This window comes from Coenobita brevimanus, chromosome 62, assembly GCF_032717465.1.
Source record: "Coenobita brevimanus isolate Jiangsu-jjx chromosome 62, ASM3271746v2, whole genome shotgun sequence".
NCBI classification, from domain to species: domain Eukaryota; kingdom Metazoa; phylum Arthropoda; class Malacostraca; order Decapoda; family Coenobitidae; genus Coenobita; species Coenobita brevimanus.
This window is the reverse complement of record NC_137015.1, coordinates 33,208,803-33,225,946: the sequence shown is the minus strand read 5'-3', so window position 1 is coordinate 33,225,946 and position 17,144 is coordinate 33,208,803. Positions and strand designations below refer to the sequence as shown.

At 42.8% G+C, this 17,144-nt stretch overlaps 1 protein-coding gene across 1 annotated transcript in view; it reads right to left on the bottom strand.

Moving 5' to 3' along the window:
• The window catches only part of LOC145404029 (uncharacterized), a 142,140-nt gene that overhangs the window by 119,667 nt on the left and 5,329 nt on the right, over positions 1-17,144 (bottom strand). The window contains exon 2 of the mRNA XM_080275632.1: positions 1,662-1,910. Within this exon, the coding sequence (XP_080131758.1) occupies positions 1,662-1,910 (249 nt within the window). The remainder of the gene's footprint in view (positions 1-1,661; positions 1,911-17,144) is intronic.

Genomic DNA, 17,144 nt, shown 5'->3' with positions numbered 1-17,144 from the left:
ATCATGGGCTTATTGAAGAACCAACCAACCAATCATCCATCCATCCACTGTATTGCCTCACGAGTGTAGATCTGAGAGTGATGATACTCATCCCGTATATTAACTAGCTGCTCACACAAGCAGCAACACATAAAGAAGTAATGTAGCCATTCCTCTGAAGTAGATCCTTATAGGCCATAACTGGCTAGTGTGCCTTGACTCACTGAACCACCAGTGAGGGGTGTCAGGGCTAATGAACCACCTCAATAAACAGCATGAAGGCCACCCTCGATCTCCCTGCATGCATCACAGAACTGAAAGTATCTAAGTGCAAAGTGAGACTGGGGAGACTTAACAAAATGCTTCAGATTTAGCCCCTAAAGATCTATGTCTGCCGAACGACAGTTTCGGATAATGCAGCATTGAATCCTATGTCTGTCGATGGTGCAGAGCCTTCCATAAACTGGCAGTAGGTAGCACCGTCTCTTTTATGATGTATATTGGATCAAGTCAATGGGAACTATAGTATCTGGTGGCATGGGCAGATTGGGCTCCTAGAGGGGGTGGGTGACCCCTCCCCCCGTCATCTCTCTACCTGCCTCTGCACCACTGGGACCTCTCCTCATTATGGCCTCCCACCCACCCATACCCCCATACACCCCCTGGATACCATGGCTGGTGTTCATAGCAAGCATACTCCCTCCCTTCCTCCAATCCTCCTCACCTCCAACATTCTCTTCCTCCCTCCATCCACCACCACACTCCCTCCATCTTCATCCTTTTCCATTGCTTCCTAGCACGTGGGGTTTTCCCTTGCTACGCACCACTATAAACATTATTTTCCTTTCATGATCATTATTTCACCTTGTTTTATGCCTAGGAATATATATTATATTGTTTACAGTTACATTTGTATGGTTATTAGCCATTCTCTGGCAGATTCAAGGGAAGACTTTTTTTGTATTTTTGACGGTTGCTAGTACAGTAACCACTGGACATATGAGCGTGATATTCCTTTTCAGGTGTGAAAATTCAAGCTCTTGAAATCTGTAAGAACAAATTTACAATCCGAAAGTAAAAATACTGGACCCTAACTGCGGTTCTGGGGACAGGTCCTCTGAGAAATCTGCGGTCTCTAGGGGTTAAACCACCAATCTGACACCTCCACTTCCACTGAAAGTAAATCAATGACCATATTTACAAGAGGCACATTATGCTGTTACCAAATGAGAAAAGGATTTTTTTTAGACTTAATGGAGAGTTTACACAATTACCTCCTTCCTTTCACATTCTTCATTCACACTTGTAATGTTCCACAGTCACAAGAGCTTACCTAGGTTTAGTGCAGCCCAGATAAAGAACACAACACATCCAAGGATGTTTTTACCTTGTTTGCATAGCTGTTTATAGGGCAGTGGAATTCCCAGCCAGCAACATCTTCCCTCTAAGCAACTCCTATGACAAGCAGGGAATATGAGGTAGGTACAGTAATCTGTCTCCCATCTCTGTTTGAGTCAGAGGGTCCCCAGGAGAGCTCCCTTACTCTAGAAAATTCATAAATCTCTTCAGTTCAAGGATTTTTTTTTTTTTTTTTTAATACGATATGATAATTTTAACAAACTCACTAGAGTAGTCCTTGGCCCACAGGTATTAAACATTCAGAAGTAATGTAGTTTCCTTACCTTGTTGCTTCTCCCTTGACTTGTGCATACAAAAGTATTGGTACAGTTTCTCTCCATGGCTTGCAGAAAACTGGTGAAAGGCACTGACATCCAACTCTAAGAGCTGTGTCCCTGTTATACTGCCGATTACAGTAAAGTTAAAATCGAGGTCTTGATGACTGATATCACACTGCTTCCAAGCTGCCATCATGAATCCCACTACATCAGAGTATTCCCAGTCACTTATAAGTTTAGACTTAAACCTGGTCTCTGAAAAGAAAGAGAAAAATGAAAGTAATTCAAGAGGATCCCAACCACCATCAACATTCATATCCACTTCTCACAAATAAGAGTGGTGAAGAGAATTTAGAAGCATGAAAAGGAAAACTAAAAAAATTGGAGGTTATTGGCCTCCCATGAAATATAACTGTTGTTGTTGTTGTTGCTAAATCCCAATCTGTCTGGGCAAGCAAACAACCATCCCTGCAGAGACATCCCATGCAGCAGACAGCCTCTCACCACAGCATGGCTGGAGAAGAGTGTGGAGCTTTGGTTCCAGATGAAGGCCAAATCTGCAAACTCTCCAAACAGTTAACCCTTAAAATGTGATAGTCAAAGGACAGTGATGGCGACTGCAATGGTCCTTCCAAGAGACCATGGGAAATTCTATATATTGTGCAAACAATTATTCCTGCTTAACTCTTGATTATGCCCAATGAGAGGGTCAAAATGGTTCCCTCCACCCTGCCAGAAGGTGCTGTATCACTGTCATCCACTGGCCACCAAGCTATGACACTGCTCTCCCAACTAATCCCCTTCTCCTCTCCCAGCCAATCAGGTGGAAAGCGCACCCAGACACCCAACTGGCACCACCTACCACCCAGTAACACTTCCGACAATGAACCCAAAGGGAAGGAGGTGGAGGTGAGGAGTAAAATGGCTAAAAATGGAGAAGATGTGACTATGTGTGCTGAGCACAGGGTCGGCCTTTGTATGAGAGAGTGCTTCCAAGCCTACAACACACCTGAAGGCTTTTAATTTTTGGAAAAAAATTTAAATATATGCAAATGTCTTGGTTTGGTATGTAAAAAAAATATATATAAAATCAGTGTAACAGTGAATAAGGAAACAATAGAGTGTGACACTGCAGCATGCAATGCACAAGCTAAAGTGAAAGTCACGCTCTCTATTAAGTTATTCTGGATTGCTATATTTATAAGACCAAAGATAAGTACTAATAGAGGCAGAAAGTTATCTTGTAAGTGCATAACTTGAAATAAACGGTAAAAAATAAGTAAATAAGTGACTATTTTTTGTGAAACCACGTGCTACATATTTCCCCGCATGTGGCAACGCTGCATAATTTTATTGACATACTTCAATACCTTCTAGGTGACTCTGTAAGAAAAAGTGATAACAATAACTGATATATTTTCTCAAAAAATGCAAAAATTATAAAGAAAATGTTGTGCCATCACCCCCATTGCTATTACGCTACTTGTGGTTTTGCTCCTGTACACAACACAGTGCAACAAGTGTCCTTATAACTGAAAATTAGTGAATAACTTGTTTTCTTGTGTTATAAAGCACAGAAGCCACCTTCCAAACTTCTTCTCACATGTGACCTGCTGGCCACTAACCATGCTGCCTGGCACCTGCCTTCATTCTCCAACTGCACAAAACATCTCTTAACTCATTTCCCATCAGCTCTGGACAACCTAGCAACTTCCAGTTTCTCTCAAAGGTTAGAGAAAGACTGAATTTTGTCTATCTATCCATCAATAGCCAGACGTCATAATCCCATAAGAAGAGGTTGTTTGTCTAAGAGTCAGCTGTTTTATGGTGAGGGGCACTAACCCTATGCCAACACACTTGCTGACATGTAGGGAACATGTATGAGTTGGTTATATGGTTACCACCCAGAATGTAAATGGTTTCCTGGCTTACACATAACCATTAGGTTTGTCACTCAATACAAAGCAATCTGAAAAGGAAAGAAAAGTGATAAAAAGTGACAGGAAAGATGGGAGAAACAGGAACAGAGGAAGGCAGACACAGAAAAAGAATGATAAAGGTAAAGGAAGAAGTAGGCAGCACTTATCAAGGGAGTGCTGCCTACTTCTTTCATCTTTATCATTCTTTTTCTGTGTCTGCCCTCCTCTCTTTCTATTTCTCCCATCTTTCCTGTCACATTTTATTACTCTTCTATCCTTTTCAAGTGGCTTTACATTGAGTGACAAGCCTAACGGTTTCCTGTAAACTGGGAAACCATCTTACAATGCAACGTGTCAACAAGTGAGCTGGCAGTGGGTTTGTGCCCCCTCCCTGTGCGGGGGGAGAAGGCCACCCCTCACACAGGATTATGGCATTTGGCCATTGATAGATGAGTAAATGGGTCAAAACAGCTTGTGAAAACGCCCTATTTTTCCCACATCTGCTGCACCAGTGACGTGGGTTTACCTCTATAGCCAATGGGTTAGCAAGATCCACTTCACCCCATTATATCATCATATGGTTACCACCCTACACTGTAAATGGTTTCCTGGTTACAGGAAACCATCAGACTTGTCACTCTGTGTAAAGCTGCCTGAAATGGAAAGATGAGTTACTAAAAAAAGGCAGGCAGGATGGAAGAAACAAGATAAGTGGAGGGAAAACAGAAAAACAAGAAGCGGTCCCAAGGCATAGGAAACCTGTCCCCGGCAGTCATTTAAGTGCTGACGTATAACCACAACAGAATATCTAGTCAAAGATGTCCATCCATCCATCATCCAATCCTATGTTGCCCCATGAGCAGCACAGGAGCCAAGGGCTAGGCGAGTTGGTCCTGACATTTAAGATGAGAGTGACCAGCCTCACTCATCCCTGAGTGGCATTATGTGAGCAATAAACTCCAATCACCCCTTGGATATAAACCTTCACCAGCTCAATCCACCTACAGTGCAGTAATTACCCACTAAACTACCAGGCGCCAAAATCTGGTTATTAGGTTACCACCCACTGTAGTAAATGGCTTCCTGGTGTACAGGAAACCATTTGGAATGTCACTCAGTGCAGAGTTACCCACAGGCAGAAGGAAGAGGAAAGAAAGAAGGAAAGGAAGACAGAAGAGGGAGTGTAAAGTCACCTGTAGGCAGAAGGACGGGGAAAGAATGAAGGAAAGAATGACAGAAGAGGATGGATGGAAAGAAGGATGGAGGAGAGGAAAGGGCAGACACTTGAGAGCAGCACTACCTCGAGTGAGTGGATGGTATGTGCCCCCACCTACCACACATTTCATATTTGGAGTAAATTGGGTGAAAACTGATGATTTTATACCCATTTTGAAATTTTAGGCCCGACCCACCTGACACTGACCCCCCTACTGATAACTGGGGGGTGACCCCCTAATGTAATGGGGCATGTTACAGGATGTAGTTTTGAAAGATGCAACTTTACGTTTTGGTTTCATGTTGATATGACAAATTTGAAAAGAGTTATAGCAATATACACATACAGTAACCCCTTCAATATCCGGATCAATAGAGCCATCGGTAGGTTCGGATATTGGTTTCGTCCGGATATTGGGCCCCAGCTTATGGACTTGTACTTACGGACCCTAACACAGAGAAACACCTATACAACTCCCTCCGGACATGCATAGCACCTATTTAACACCCAAATCACACCAATAAGGCACATAAATGACTGAAATAAATGCAATAGAAACATAAAATGTGGGTTTAGAAGTATGTTCATACATTAATAAACATTCTGGTACTTATGGACTCTAACCGAACCTAACCTAACCGAACCTAACCGAACTCTGAAAAACACATTCCTACTGCACATGCATGAGGTAAGTTTAGTATGGAAAGAAGTACAGTATGACACTTTCTGGTAAGTATAGTATGGGAAAAAATACAATATGAAACATTCTGGTAAATATAGTATGGGAAATAGTACAACATGAAACATTTTGGCTACTTACAGCAAGTCCCTGGCCACCTCGATGAATAACCGCCTCCTCTCGGACTCTGACAGTAAGAACGATTTCCTGAAGCACTTGCACTACACTCTTCCTGAAGTCTTGCACTGAACTTAGTCACTAACACACAGAAGTCCGTTCTTTTCACAGTGTTCACTTTAGCCCAAATAATGTTCCATTAAATTTAAGTGTTGCACATTAACTTTTCCCAAGTTTTTTTAAGTTTCCAAAGCCAAAACAAAGAAGGTTAGTTACGTTAAATTTCTTTTCTACTTAGTCTTTTCTCCCAACTTGAAAACCTTAACACAACACACCGTTTTTTTCACTGCACAACACTCAAAATTCCCGTGTGGTCTAGTGGAGAAGTTCTTGCTGTTTATTCACTGTCAGAGCCCGAGAGTATCACTGGCAGGCGTCTAAGGGGTGCATCGGTGGGTAGTGGTGATGGCGTACCGACTACAGAAGACTCTGAAGACAGCCGCAAACTCACGTCGAGCGGTGACTCCACTGTAGCTGATGTGCTGGGCTGTGGCTCGGAGCATGAGGGCCTGTCTTGGGGAGGCAACGGAGTGGAACCAGGGCTTGGCACAGCGGGGGTCACGGGCCTGAAAACTGTCAATCGTTGACTGACGCAAGGACCAACGATTCTGGCGATTGATGATGCGCTGCCGGAAAGCACGCACTTCCTCCACGAGTCCCAAGGGCCCCATCTCCCTGTCGCAGTCCGGGTGTTCCAGGTAGTCTAGGACGAACTCTAGATGTTCCCGGAGTGCGCTCAGCTTGGGGATGGCTGGAGTAGTGTCCTGCTGGGCGGAGTCTGCATCATCATCGCCTTCGTCGTCGGAATCTTCAAGTTCGGGACTGACACCAGCAACCGAAGACGCGATCTCGATATCAGACAACGTCTGATACCCAGGATCGCCCTCGTCGTCGTCCAACCACTCATGAACATCGTCCACATCAACATCGTCGCCGTGCGTACGTAGCCGTGCATGGAAGTCATCCACGTCAAACCCTAGGAAATCGTACTCCACATCTGTTCCGAGAAGCAGACGAGACCAACCATTTTCAAGAGTTTTCACAGGGACTTCCTTCCATGCACTAGCCCAGTTGCACAGCGCAGACTTGATGTTGTAGCGGCGAAGGTTTTCCAAAGTCCGCTTGCCTCGAGTGTCACGTCCTTCCCTGCGCTCGTCCTCGTCCTCGAGAACCACCATCACCTCGTCCAGGAACTTCCGACGGTACAGGCGCTTTGTTGCCACGATCACTCCTTGGTCCATTGGTTGAATGAGAGCAGTCGTATTAGGTGGCAGAAACATGCACCTAATACGGCCATTCTCAGCAACCAAGTCCTTGTCGCACGGGTGGGCAGATGCATTGTCGAGGAGAAGGAGAGCCTTTACCTGGTCGCGAGGAATTCCCAGTGTCTTCGTCTGGTAATGTATGACCTCCTTGACGAAGTGATGGTGAAACCAGTCTTTGAAAATCACAGCTGTGAACCATGCTTTCAAAGAATGGTACCATACGACAGGAAGGACATCCATCACCCCAAGAAGGCACCGAGGCTGCTTTGCACGGCCAACAATAACGGGCTTAAGCCGGTGCATGCCGTTAGCATTGGCACAACACAAAGCAGATATCCGTTCCTTAGAAAGCTTGCGGCCAGGTACACGCTTCTCTGTCTCATCGGCGAGAGTGTTCGTTGGCACCGAGCGATAGAATAGGCCAGTTTCGTCAGCGTTATAGACTTGACCGAGAGTGAGGCCCTCCCTGTCGATCAAGCCTTTCACCTTGTGCCGAAACTTGTCCACTCCATCCTCGTTAGCGTCCAATGCTTCGCCATGTGCTTTACGGTTAGTAAGGCCATGTCGCAACTTGAACGCGAAGAGCCAACCCTCGGATGCCTTGAAGTCTAGGGCGTCGTGAAGCCTTGCAAACTTCTCAGCAGCAGCCTTCAGCTCCGTTCCACGTACCATCACACCAGCTGCACGTTGCTGTCGATACCAAATCAACGTGGAGCGGTCGATCTCTGCATACTTGGGGGTAAACATAACCTTCCTCTCCACGTTGCGTTTGCTTCTCAACGAGAAGTCAGCTGTGTACTGCATGAGCTTGTCTCGGGAACGCTTGATATCGAACAAAGTCGACCGGGCCAGGTTGAACTCGCGGAGAATGCGAGAGGAAGACCAACCCGCATCAACCTTCTCCAATATCTCCCGTTTCTTCTCCAGAGTCAACACCACTCTCTTCCTTTTCTCAGGAGGCGGGGCCATCATCACACACACTAAGAGTAGGGCAGAGAGCAGCAGGAGGCCTTGCAGCAAGTACGGCACCACCACAAAAGCGAGCACATGGGCAGCCATGGCGAACAGCGCAGGTCTTGTCGCGGTGAGAGACAGGCGGGAAGTGGGGAGGATGCAGCGGCGCTCTATCGGACGTCGGAGGAATGACGAACCAAAACAATGCTCTCACGCGGCGCGCGCGGCAAGTTCAAATTACGGACGGCAAAAAATCGATTTTTTTTCCATTTTTTTTGGATTTTCGGACCATTTTGGGAATGTTTGATCCCAGGACGATAAGGTTCGGTTAGTGGGGATGTTCGGTTATTGGGCGTCCAGATATTAGAGTGATTACTGTATATATATATATATATATCCATCCATCCATTGCCAGACGCCATGTATCCCAAATGGGGTGGCCAAGGGCTTAGAGTTAATTGTTTTACAGGGAGGGGCACTAATCCTCCACCAACCCCACTTGACACGTAGGGATGCCAACAGCATCTGGTGTTCCCAGGCGGTCACCCATCCAAGTACTAACCAGACCCTATATATATATATATATATATATATATATATCCCGTAATGCCGCTCACGGAGGAGTAAGGCTGGTCACTCTCATCTTAAATGCCAGGACCAACTTTCCTAGCCCCGGGCTCCTACGCTCCTCATGGGGCAACGTAGGATTAGGTGATGGATGGTATATATATATATATATTATATATATATATATATATATATATATTATATATATATATATATATTATATATATATATATATATATATATATATATATATATATATATATATATATATATTATATATATATATATATATATATATATATATATATATATATAACGTCTATCTATCTATCTATTGCCAGACGCCTCAATCCCGTTTGGGGTGGCCACAAACAAATCGCCTCCACGTCGTTCTGTCCCCCTCCATTTCACTGCCCTGCTCCCAACTCACACCCCCCTCTCTCATATACCTCTCCACCCCATCCCTCCATATATATATATATATATATATATATATATATATATATATATTTATTGTATATAATATATATATAATATACTGTATATTATATATTTATTTATTATATATAATATATATATATTATACTGTATATAATATATATAATATATATATCTATATATATATACACTCAATCCTCGAGTACCGCGGGCAATAGGGACTGGACAAGGTCCGTGGTACCCAAATCCGCGTCACTCAGACAATATGATTGTGTGTATAATGGTACAATGTGTTCTGGCGACTTTTCATAACTCACTTTTACTCCTTTTTACAACCTAACCCCACGTAAATTGACCCTTGCACCCACCATCATGTAAAACAATGAGACGTAACTATTGTTATTTAAAAAATCAGTGGCATTAAAAATAGCATTAACAAAAGCAGAAGTTGGGCTGGGTACCCTTTAATTGATACGTAGCTCCATGGTATTTTCCTCCCTCCCCTCAACCCCATTGTTGTTGTCAAAGTTTCGCCATCTCTTGTATCATGTGGCCTTCAGGACAGACCTTAGGCCAAATGGTTAGATGAAAATTCATGGGTTTGACGGCTTTAGGGGACGAAACAGAACAAAAATGTGTGCTAACCAGAAAAAATTACATTCATCCTTGTGTTCTCTTGAGTTAGTGTTCCGTTTCACATTCTTCATTAGATATCGCGCTTCCCTACACTTTTCAGACAGACTAAGCATACGGCTAAACTGCTCAGTCAGTCCGAAATGTGTTGGGAAAATCGATATTGAACGAAGAATGTGAAACGGAATGCTAACACAAGAACACATGGATGAGAGTTTTTTTTTTTTTTTTTTTTTTGGGGGGGGGGTGCAAACATTTTCGTTCCATTGCGTCCTCTAAAACTGCCAGACCCATAAATTTTAGTCTAACCATACGGCCTAACGTCTCTCCTGAAGGCCACATGATATGAGAAGGCGAAACTTTGATAACATTATCGGTGGGGGGTGGGGAATGAATGCCGGGAAGCTACGTATCAATATAAGGGTACCTAGCCCGACTTTTTTGTTAATGCTGTTTCTAATATCATTGGTTATCTTAATTACAATGATTATATCACTGTTTTACCAGATGGTGCATATAAGTGGGGGTAATTTACGTGGGGTAAGGTGGTAAGGAGGAGTAAAAATGACAATTTCTCTGACGCTCCACATAACGCCCTATAGGCCTAAGCTTCTCAGTCAGCTTCAGGACAAATATAAACTTTCAGTGCTACAAGGTTCGCATCACTTCCTTCACACGATCTTTATCTTCTCCTGGTCCTTCCACATCGTTATGATGGTGCTTTCATGTACTCCACACTTTTTTGCCATTTCGGTAAACGTACGCTTTACTTACAGCAGTAGAAGGACCTTACCAATTCAATTCATATTCCTCCAGTTTGTTTTTGGTGTTTTTCTGACTATTTTAAGGGTGATAAATTACAACTTCCTGCAGAAAAACTTCCCACATTTTATCATCATGTTCCTTAAGCCATACCTATGATTGTCTTGACGTACTCAAAGGTGGTTTTCGTCTCCCAATTTCCCAACTGGATGCTAGGTTAGATTAGGTTAAATTATTAGGTATAGTTAGGCTAGGTTAGGTCAATTGTAGTTAACATTTAGGACAGGCCCTTTTGCTGTAACCCTGACGAGTCAAACGAGTTGACACAGTGTAACACAGCTAAAAACAACGGGGAAACAGATTTAGCATGAAACGATTATTTACCTCCCATAAGTAATCCGAAAAATACAAGACTATCAGGAAGAAGATCGAAGAATGTGGAACTGAACGCTAACTTGTGAGAGAACATGGATGGAAGTAATTTTTTTTTTTTTCTGGTTAGCAAACATTTTCATTCAGTTTTGTCCCCTAAAACTGCGCAACTCATATGACTGTGAGGTAAAGTCAGTGAGATGCGAGAACGGATTTTATAGCCGTATGCTCAGTCGGTCCGAAACGTGTTGGGAAGCATGAATTTGAACGAAAATGTGGAACTGAACACTAACTTACGAGAACTCATGGGTGAAAGTTTTTTTTTTTTTTTTAATTAGGAAACATTTTCATTCCATTTCATCCCCTAAAACTGTGAAACCCAGTATGAGTGTGGGGCAGAATTAGGCGAGGCGCGAGAAAGGACATAACCGTATGCTCAGTTAGTTGGAAATGTGTTGGGAAGCACTAAATCGAACGAAGAATGTAGAACTGAACGCTAATTTACAAGAACACATGGATAAAAGAGTAACTTTTTGTCAAGCAAACATTTTCATTCCATTTCGTCCCTTAAAACTGCAAAACCCATTATGAGTGGGTAAGAACTAGGTGAGGCATGAGAAAGGACTGATAACCATATGCCCAGTTGGTCCGAAATGTGTTGGGAAGCATGAAATCGAATGAAGAATGTGGAACTGAACCCTAACTCACGAGAACACATGGATTTTTTTTTTTTTTCCCTGATTAGCATACATTTTCGTTCCATTTCATTCCCTGAAATTGCGAAACCCATAAATTTTGTCTAACCATTTGGCCTTGAGTGTGCCCATGAAGCATATTTCCATTCTGTATGCGTATTCATCTCACCACCGGGAACCCTCAGCCAGGAACGATGCTCGCCCAGTTGTTTCAAAGCTAACCATAGGTTTTTCTCAAAAATATGCTCAGTGTGTTTCCCAGGCAAAATTTTTTCTACCTAACACCTAACCTATCCCACTAGGGCTTCTTGGCTTAGGTGGCTGGGTATGGTATTGAGATCAATACCCATACAGAATGGAACTATGTGCCCAGGAAAAGTACCCAGAGTTTAGAGGGTGACGTCATCGCGCGCGACTTTCAAATTTAGTCGCCAGGCCAGCTGACTTCCCGCGTGAGCTCGAGTTTTTCCACATGTTGACATGACTTGTCTCATTATGATGACCGCGTTAGAACAAAAACGTGTTACTCAACCACGTGTTACTCAAGGACTGAGTGTATATATATATATATATATATATATATATATATATATATATATATATATATATATACTGTATATATATATGTCTATCTATCTATCTATCCATTGCCAGACGCCTCAATTCCGTTTGGGGTGGCCACAAACAAATCGCCTCCACGTTGTCCTGTCCCCCACCATTTCACTGCCCTGCTCCCAACTCACACCCCCCTCTCTCATATACCTCTCCACATTTTGGGGGGCCTATAGCCTAGGCCTTGGGCCAATTTGGCCCAAAATTTAATCACATGATCAGAAGGTCATAGCCTATCATCCTCATAATTTTAGTCAAAATTGCCCCAGTAGTTTTCGCGTAAAGTTGCCTACTTGGGCCGATTTGGGACCAAATTTTATCAGGTATACAGAGGGTCATAGCCCATCATCCTTGCAATTTTTGTCAAAACTGCACCAGTAGTTTTTGCATAAAGTTGTTAACAGACAGACACAAACAAACAGACAAACCGAGTGAAAACAATACCCGTTCCTGAGCCCCTCTGGGGCGGGGACGTATAATAATGATAAAGATGAAAGAAGAACTAAGCAGCACTACATCAAGTGAGTGGATGATGGTCGCCACCATCTACCACCATGATATATTACTGTTAATTAGGCTTACAGTCTATGAACAACTGTGGGTTCAAATTCAGTGGTCCCTTTGCACTATCAAAACTGTACCAAAATCTTATGACATCTTGTTCAACATAGGGTTTAAGCCTACTTTCATGAATTATGAACCCCAGAATTGGAAAGGAAGTAATATATAATGACGAAGCAACAAGGGAATCCAACCTTTTTCTAAACACATTTACTATTTGAAAAATAATGAAGGGAATGAGAAGAAAGAGGTGGCAAACATTACTTAATTTGGTGGCTTACTAATAATGCTGTGAGAGAGAATGTGACAATTGCAACAGTGGAAACTGCTGTGAAGAGACTGAATAATGGGAAGACAGAATGTGGTAATGAGGCACAGTGTATGAAGAAATTATAAAAGCTGTGAAGTGAATGCAATAAAGTATTTGCAAGAACACAAGAGACAGCCTGCATGAATGCTGTACTAGTGAGATAATTTTTTTTCAATGAGGTAGGAGCTATAAGGAAAATAGAGAAATGACTGAAACAATAAACAACAGCAGCCATAAAAAACACCCCACAAAGAAGACAAAACTGAACTACATATTCATAGATTTGGAGTAGTAGAAGTGTGTGCGTCCTTCAAAGAGTTCTCAGGAAGAGGTGGAGGGGGACAAGAAAAATGATTGTTCTTGTCTTATTTCTCAACATAGTCTTCCCAAAGTTCAATGCGCTCACTCCAACGACGTTCCAGCATTGCTTTCTGTTGTGGAAGAAAGTCGCACCTTGAACCTCTAAATACACCTCAACAGCAAGGATGACTTCATTATCATTCCAAAAACAGTGACCACGCAGGTGGGATTACAGTTTGGGAAACAGGCAATGATCACACTGGGCCAGGATGGATAAGTAAGGAGCACAAGGCAACAGTTCAATGCCACAGCTGGCTGCTTCAGTCACTGCCACTTGTGCTATGTGGACAGGGGCAATGTCCTGGAGCAAAAACACGCCTGCTCGTAATGTTCCTCTCCATTTCTTTTTATTGCTTCTCCCAACTGTTGCAATTCTGAAGCATAGTGGCCCTCATTAATGGCTTGATCTTTCTGCAAGTAGTCATTTTGGTTTGACTTTTCTGCAAGTAGTCATTCTGGTCTGACCTTCCTGCAAGTAGTCAACCATGAGAACTCATGGTCCCAAAACACTGGGGCTGTCACCTTGGCGACAAATGCAATGCGTGAATTTGGGGGGAGGTGCAGAACCATGGTGTTTCCATGGCTTGCTTTGATTCTTTGATTCTGGTTCAAAGTGGTGAACTCATGTCACATCCTGGATCAGAGACCTCTGAAGGAAATTGGCTGGATCAGCCTGGAAACAAGCCAAAAGTGTACTTGAAGTTTCCAATCTGGTCAGCTTCTGGTCTGGTATCAACATTCAGGGAACCCATCTTACAGACAGCTTGCTCATACCCAAGATGTCACTCAAAACAGTGTGTACTAAGCCATAACTGATGCCCATGGTGTTGGCTATCTGTTGCACACACAAACATCTGTCATTCATGACACGAGGTGAATGGCCTCCACTTGATCATCCATGGCTGATGATTTTGGGCATCCCAACTGTGGGTCAACTTCTGTGCTCTCCCTGCTCCGCTTGATGGCAAAAGCCCACTTCTTTGTGGCAGAATAACAAGGCAAGTCCTCACCACTTGGGGGTCAATACTTTTTTTGCAGATACTTGATCACAGCATTGGCACCTTTCTTGTCCACTTTGGGTTTTGCTCTCACCTACCAAATTTCAGAGGAGGCTCACCAGCAAACATACCAAAAATTTCAGTTCTTGTGTATAGTCATATAAGGCTTTATAGTATACAGTCATACCCAAAAGTTGTGGTTACTCCCCATGTTTCTGGGTGAGGCCAGGAACTTTATGAAGTGACATTCCTTCCTTCCTCTTCTGTCTATCTTTCCTTCATTCTTTCCTCGTCCTTCTGCCTATGGGTGACTCTACACTGAGTGACAGGCCACATGGTTTCCTGTACACCAGGAAACCATTTACTATGCTGGGTGGTAACTATATAACCAAATGATGGCAACTGGTAGTTTAGTGGGTAATTAAGACACTCCAATTAGACTGAGCCTGTTTACATTTACATCCAAAGGGTGGTTGGGGTTTATTGCTCACTTAATGCCACTCACGGATGAGTGAAGCTGGTCATTCTCATCTTAAAAGTCAAGACCAACTTGCCTAGCCCGGGGCTCCTACGCTCCTCATGGAGCAACACAGGATTGGATGATGGATGGATGGATGGATGGATGAACTCCCCTTGTTTCTAGGCGAAGCCAAGAATTTTTTGAAGGACTAACGTAGTAGCAGTTGTAGCCACAAGTTCATCTGAATGTGAACCCACTGGGATTGCAGGCTGATGATGCTCTTTGGCACTCTACCAACTCCTTTCTGGTTGATAGGCAGGAGGTTGGGGAATGCTTGCATAACTAGGCAACAGAACTTCCCAGTTATATTAGTGTTACTACATGAAGGCAACCCTCTCCAGCAACAGGTCAACTCTGGAACTGTCTTCCTCTGTCTGTATTTCCTGCTGCCTATGATCTCCAGTCTTTCAAACGCAGTGTGTCCAGGCATCTCAAAATGATCGGATCTTGAATTTGGCTCTCTATTGTATTTTGTTTTTCTCTTGGAGGGAACTGTTACTGTGGGCTCATGGCCTTTGGTTCCTTCTTCCTCGCATAATAATAAAAAAAAAAAAAAAAAAAACGTGTATCTGGAGAAGGCATTTGATAATTCTACGAGTGGTGGTGAAATAAGCTATGGGTAAATAATGTGCTAATGAGTGGATAATCAGGCTGGTGTTGAAACTGAAGGGGTAACTACATCTGTGACAATGAACAGAGAGTAAAGTGAGGAATGCTTGGTCTATGAAGTGAGTCCAATTCTGTTCATCCTGGCAGTTGAGGGAACATTGAGATTTTGTAAATACGTGACAATCTATGCTCACAAAACTGGTAAAAAACAGACCCTATGAGGTGCAGGTCTCTACTGAATAACAACATTGCTAAGTTTTGTCAGGTTATTCTTGACGAAGCTAAGCAGAATGAAGTGTTGTTACTCAGTAAAGATGTCCAATTTACAAGGTATGCTTTTACTAATCGTTACAAAAAGTTTAGAAGAGGGCTACCGTGGGAACTTTTATTCCCTGATATATTTTTAACAACTGAAAGTATGCAGAACAGGCTAAAGTCTGAGAAAATGAGGTCTGCGATGGAAGCAAAGTGGCTGAAGTTAGTATTGGTAAAACAAAGGTCATGATCAGTAGATGAGAGCAATCATGTTGTGGAATATGGTATATATATGGCCTTGTGCTGTGTGCAAAAAGGAAGTTGGGGGGATTCTACTCTGCATACAACTTGTAACTGATGGGTCGATATGCAGTAGTATTAAGGGTAGATTGCAGGATATGAGAAATTTTCAAGATGTGGCATGTAAATGATGATGTGAATGGTGTTGCTGCCACTTGCAATGCATGACTAGTTCCACTGCTAGAATGATAAATGAACTGAATAAGTCTGGGGAACTACTACCTCTACAATGTAAGGCTCACTCTTTTGTTTTTTTGTTAAAGAGTATTCTCTACAAACATGCATGGGAAATGTCAAGCTATATGATAATGAGATGGTCTGTGAAAGAAGATGATACAAGCACACTTGAAAACACCAAACCCTCGTTTTTCAACCAATTGTTATTTGACAATTAGTTGTTTCAACATTTATTAATCTATACCCCTCTTCATTGCTTGACATGGTTATTCCTGCCATTTTGACAATTCAAACCGCGCAGCGCCAGACAACCCCCACTTAGCTGCCTGTCTCCTGCGCTCTGCCCTGCTGATCAGTAGCCTCTTCATCTGTCTGTTTTTTTTTTTGGCCTCGTGGATTACTACAGCACCACCATGGCTCCACCCAAGATCCCTGTTATAACCCCTGTCAAGAGCAGTCATGTGTTCACCGACCTGAGTGAGTGTTTCACCATCATATGGTCGGATGACGATCAAGGTTGCCAGATCTGAACTTAGCCACATTACCAAACTCCTCAATTTTCATTATCAAATTTAACTTTTCATTACCAAATTCTTAAAGCAAGCATTTATTCTTCACTAATTATATATACAAAAGGATGTAATTACTCTCCTTATGATCTGTAGCATGCTGATTATTTTTGCACTATGTAGGCCTGCCGAATTAAAGAGAGCAGACAATACACCATCTCCATCCTCTGTATCTTCATGGTGAGAAACCTTTTGGTAATGAATCATGCTGATTCATTACCAAACAAATTTTTCATTACCAAATTGGCCCACATTTGGTAATGAAAAATACCAAATGGCAACCCCGGTGATGACTGCGCCAATAATTAACGAACACTCTTAACACACGATACAGTTTAGATGCCAGTTTTATGAAATGCACATCTTAGTTTGCACTAAGTTAGGTAGGTTATATGGTAATCACTGGGGGGGTTCAGGGGAAGAAGGTTTCAGCACTTCCAGTTAAGCTTCCATCACTATTTATGGTTTTAATTTGAATACATCTGCGTTTGTTTGGTGTGGTGACGTCATGTCCAGTTGGCGCGATCAGCAATAAACACGC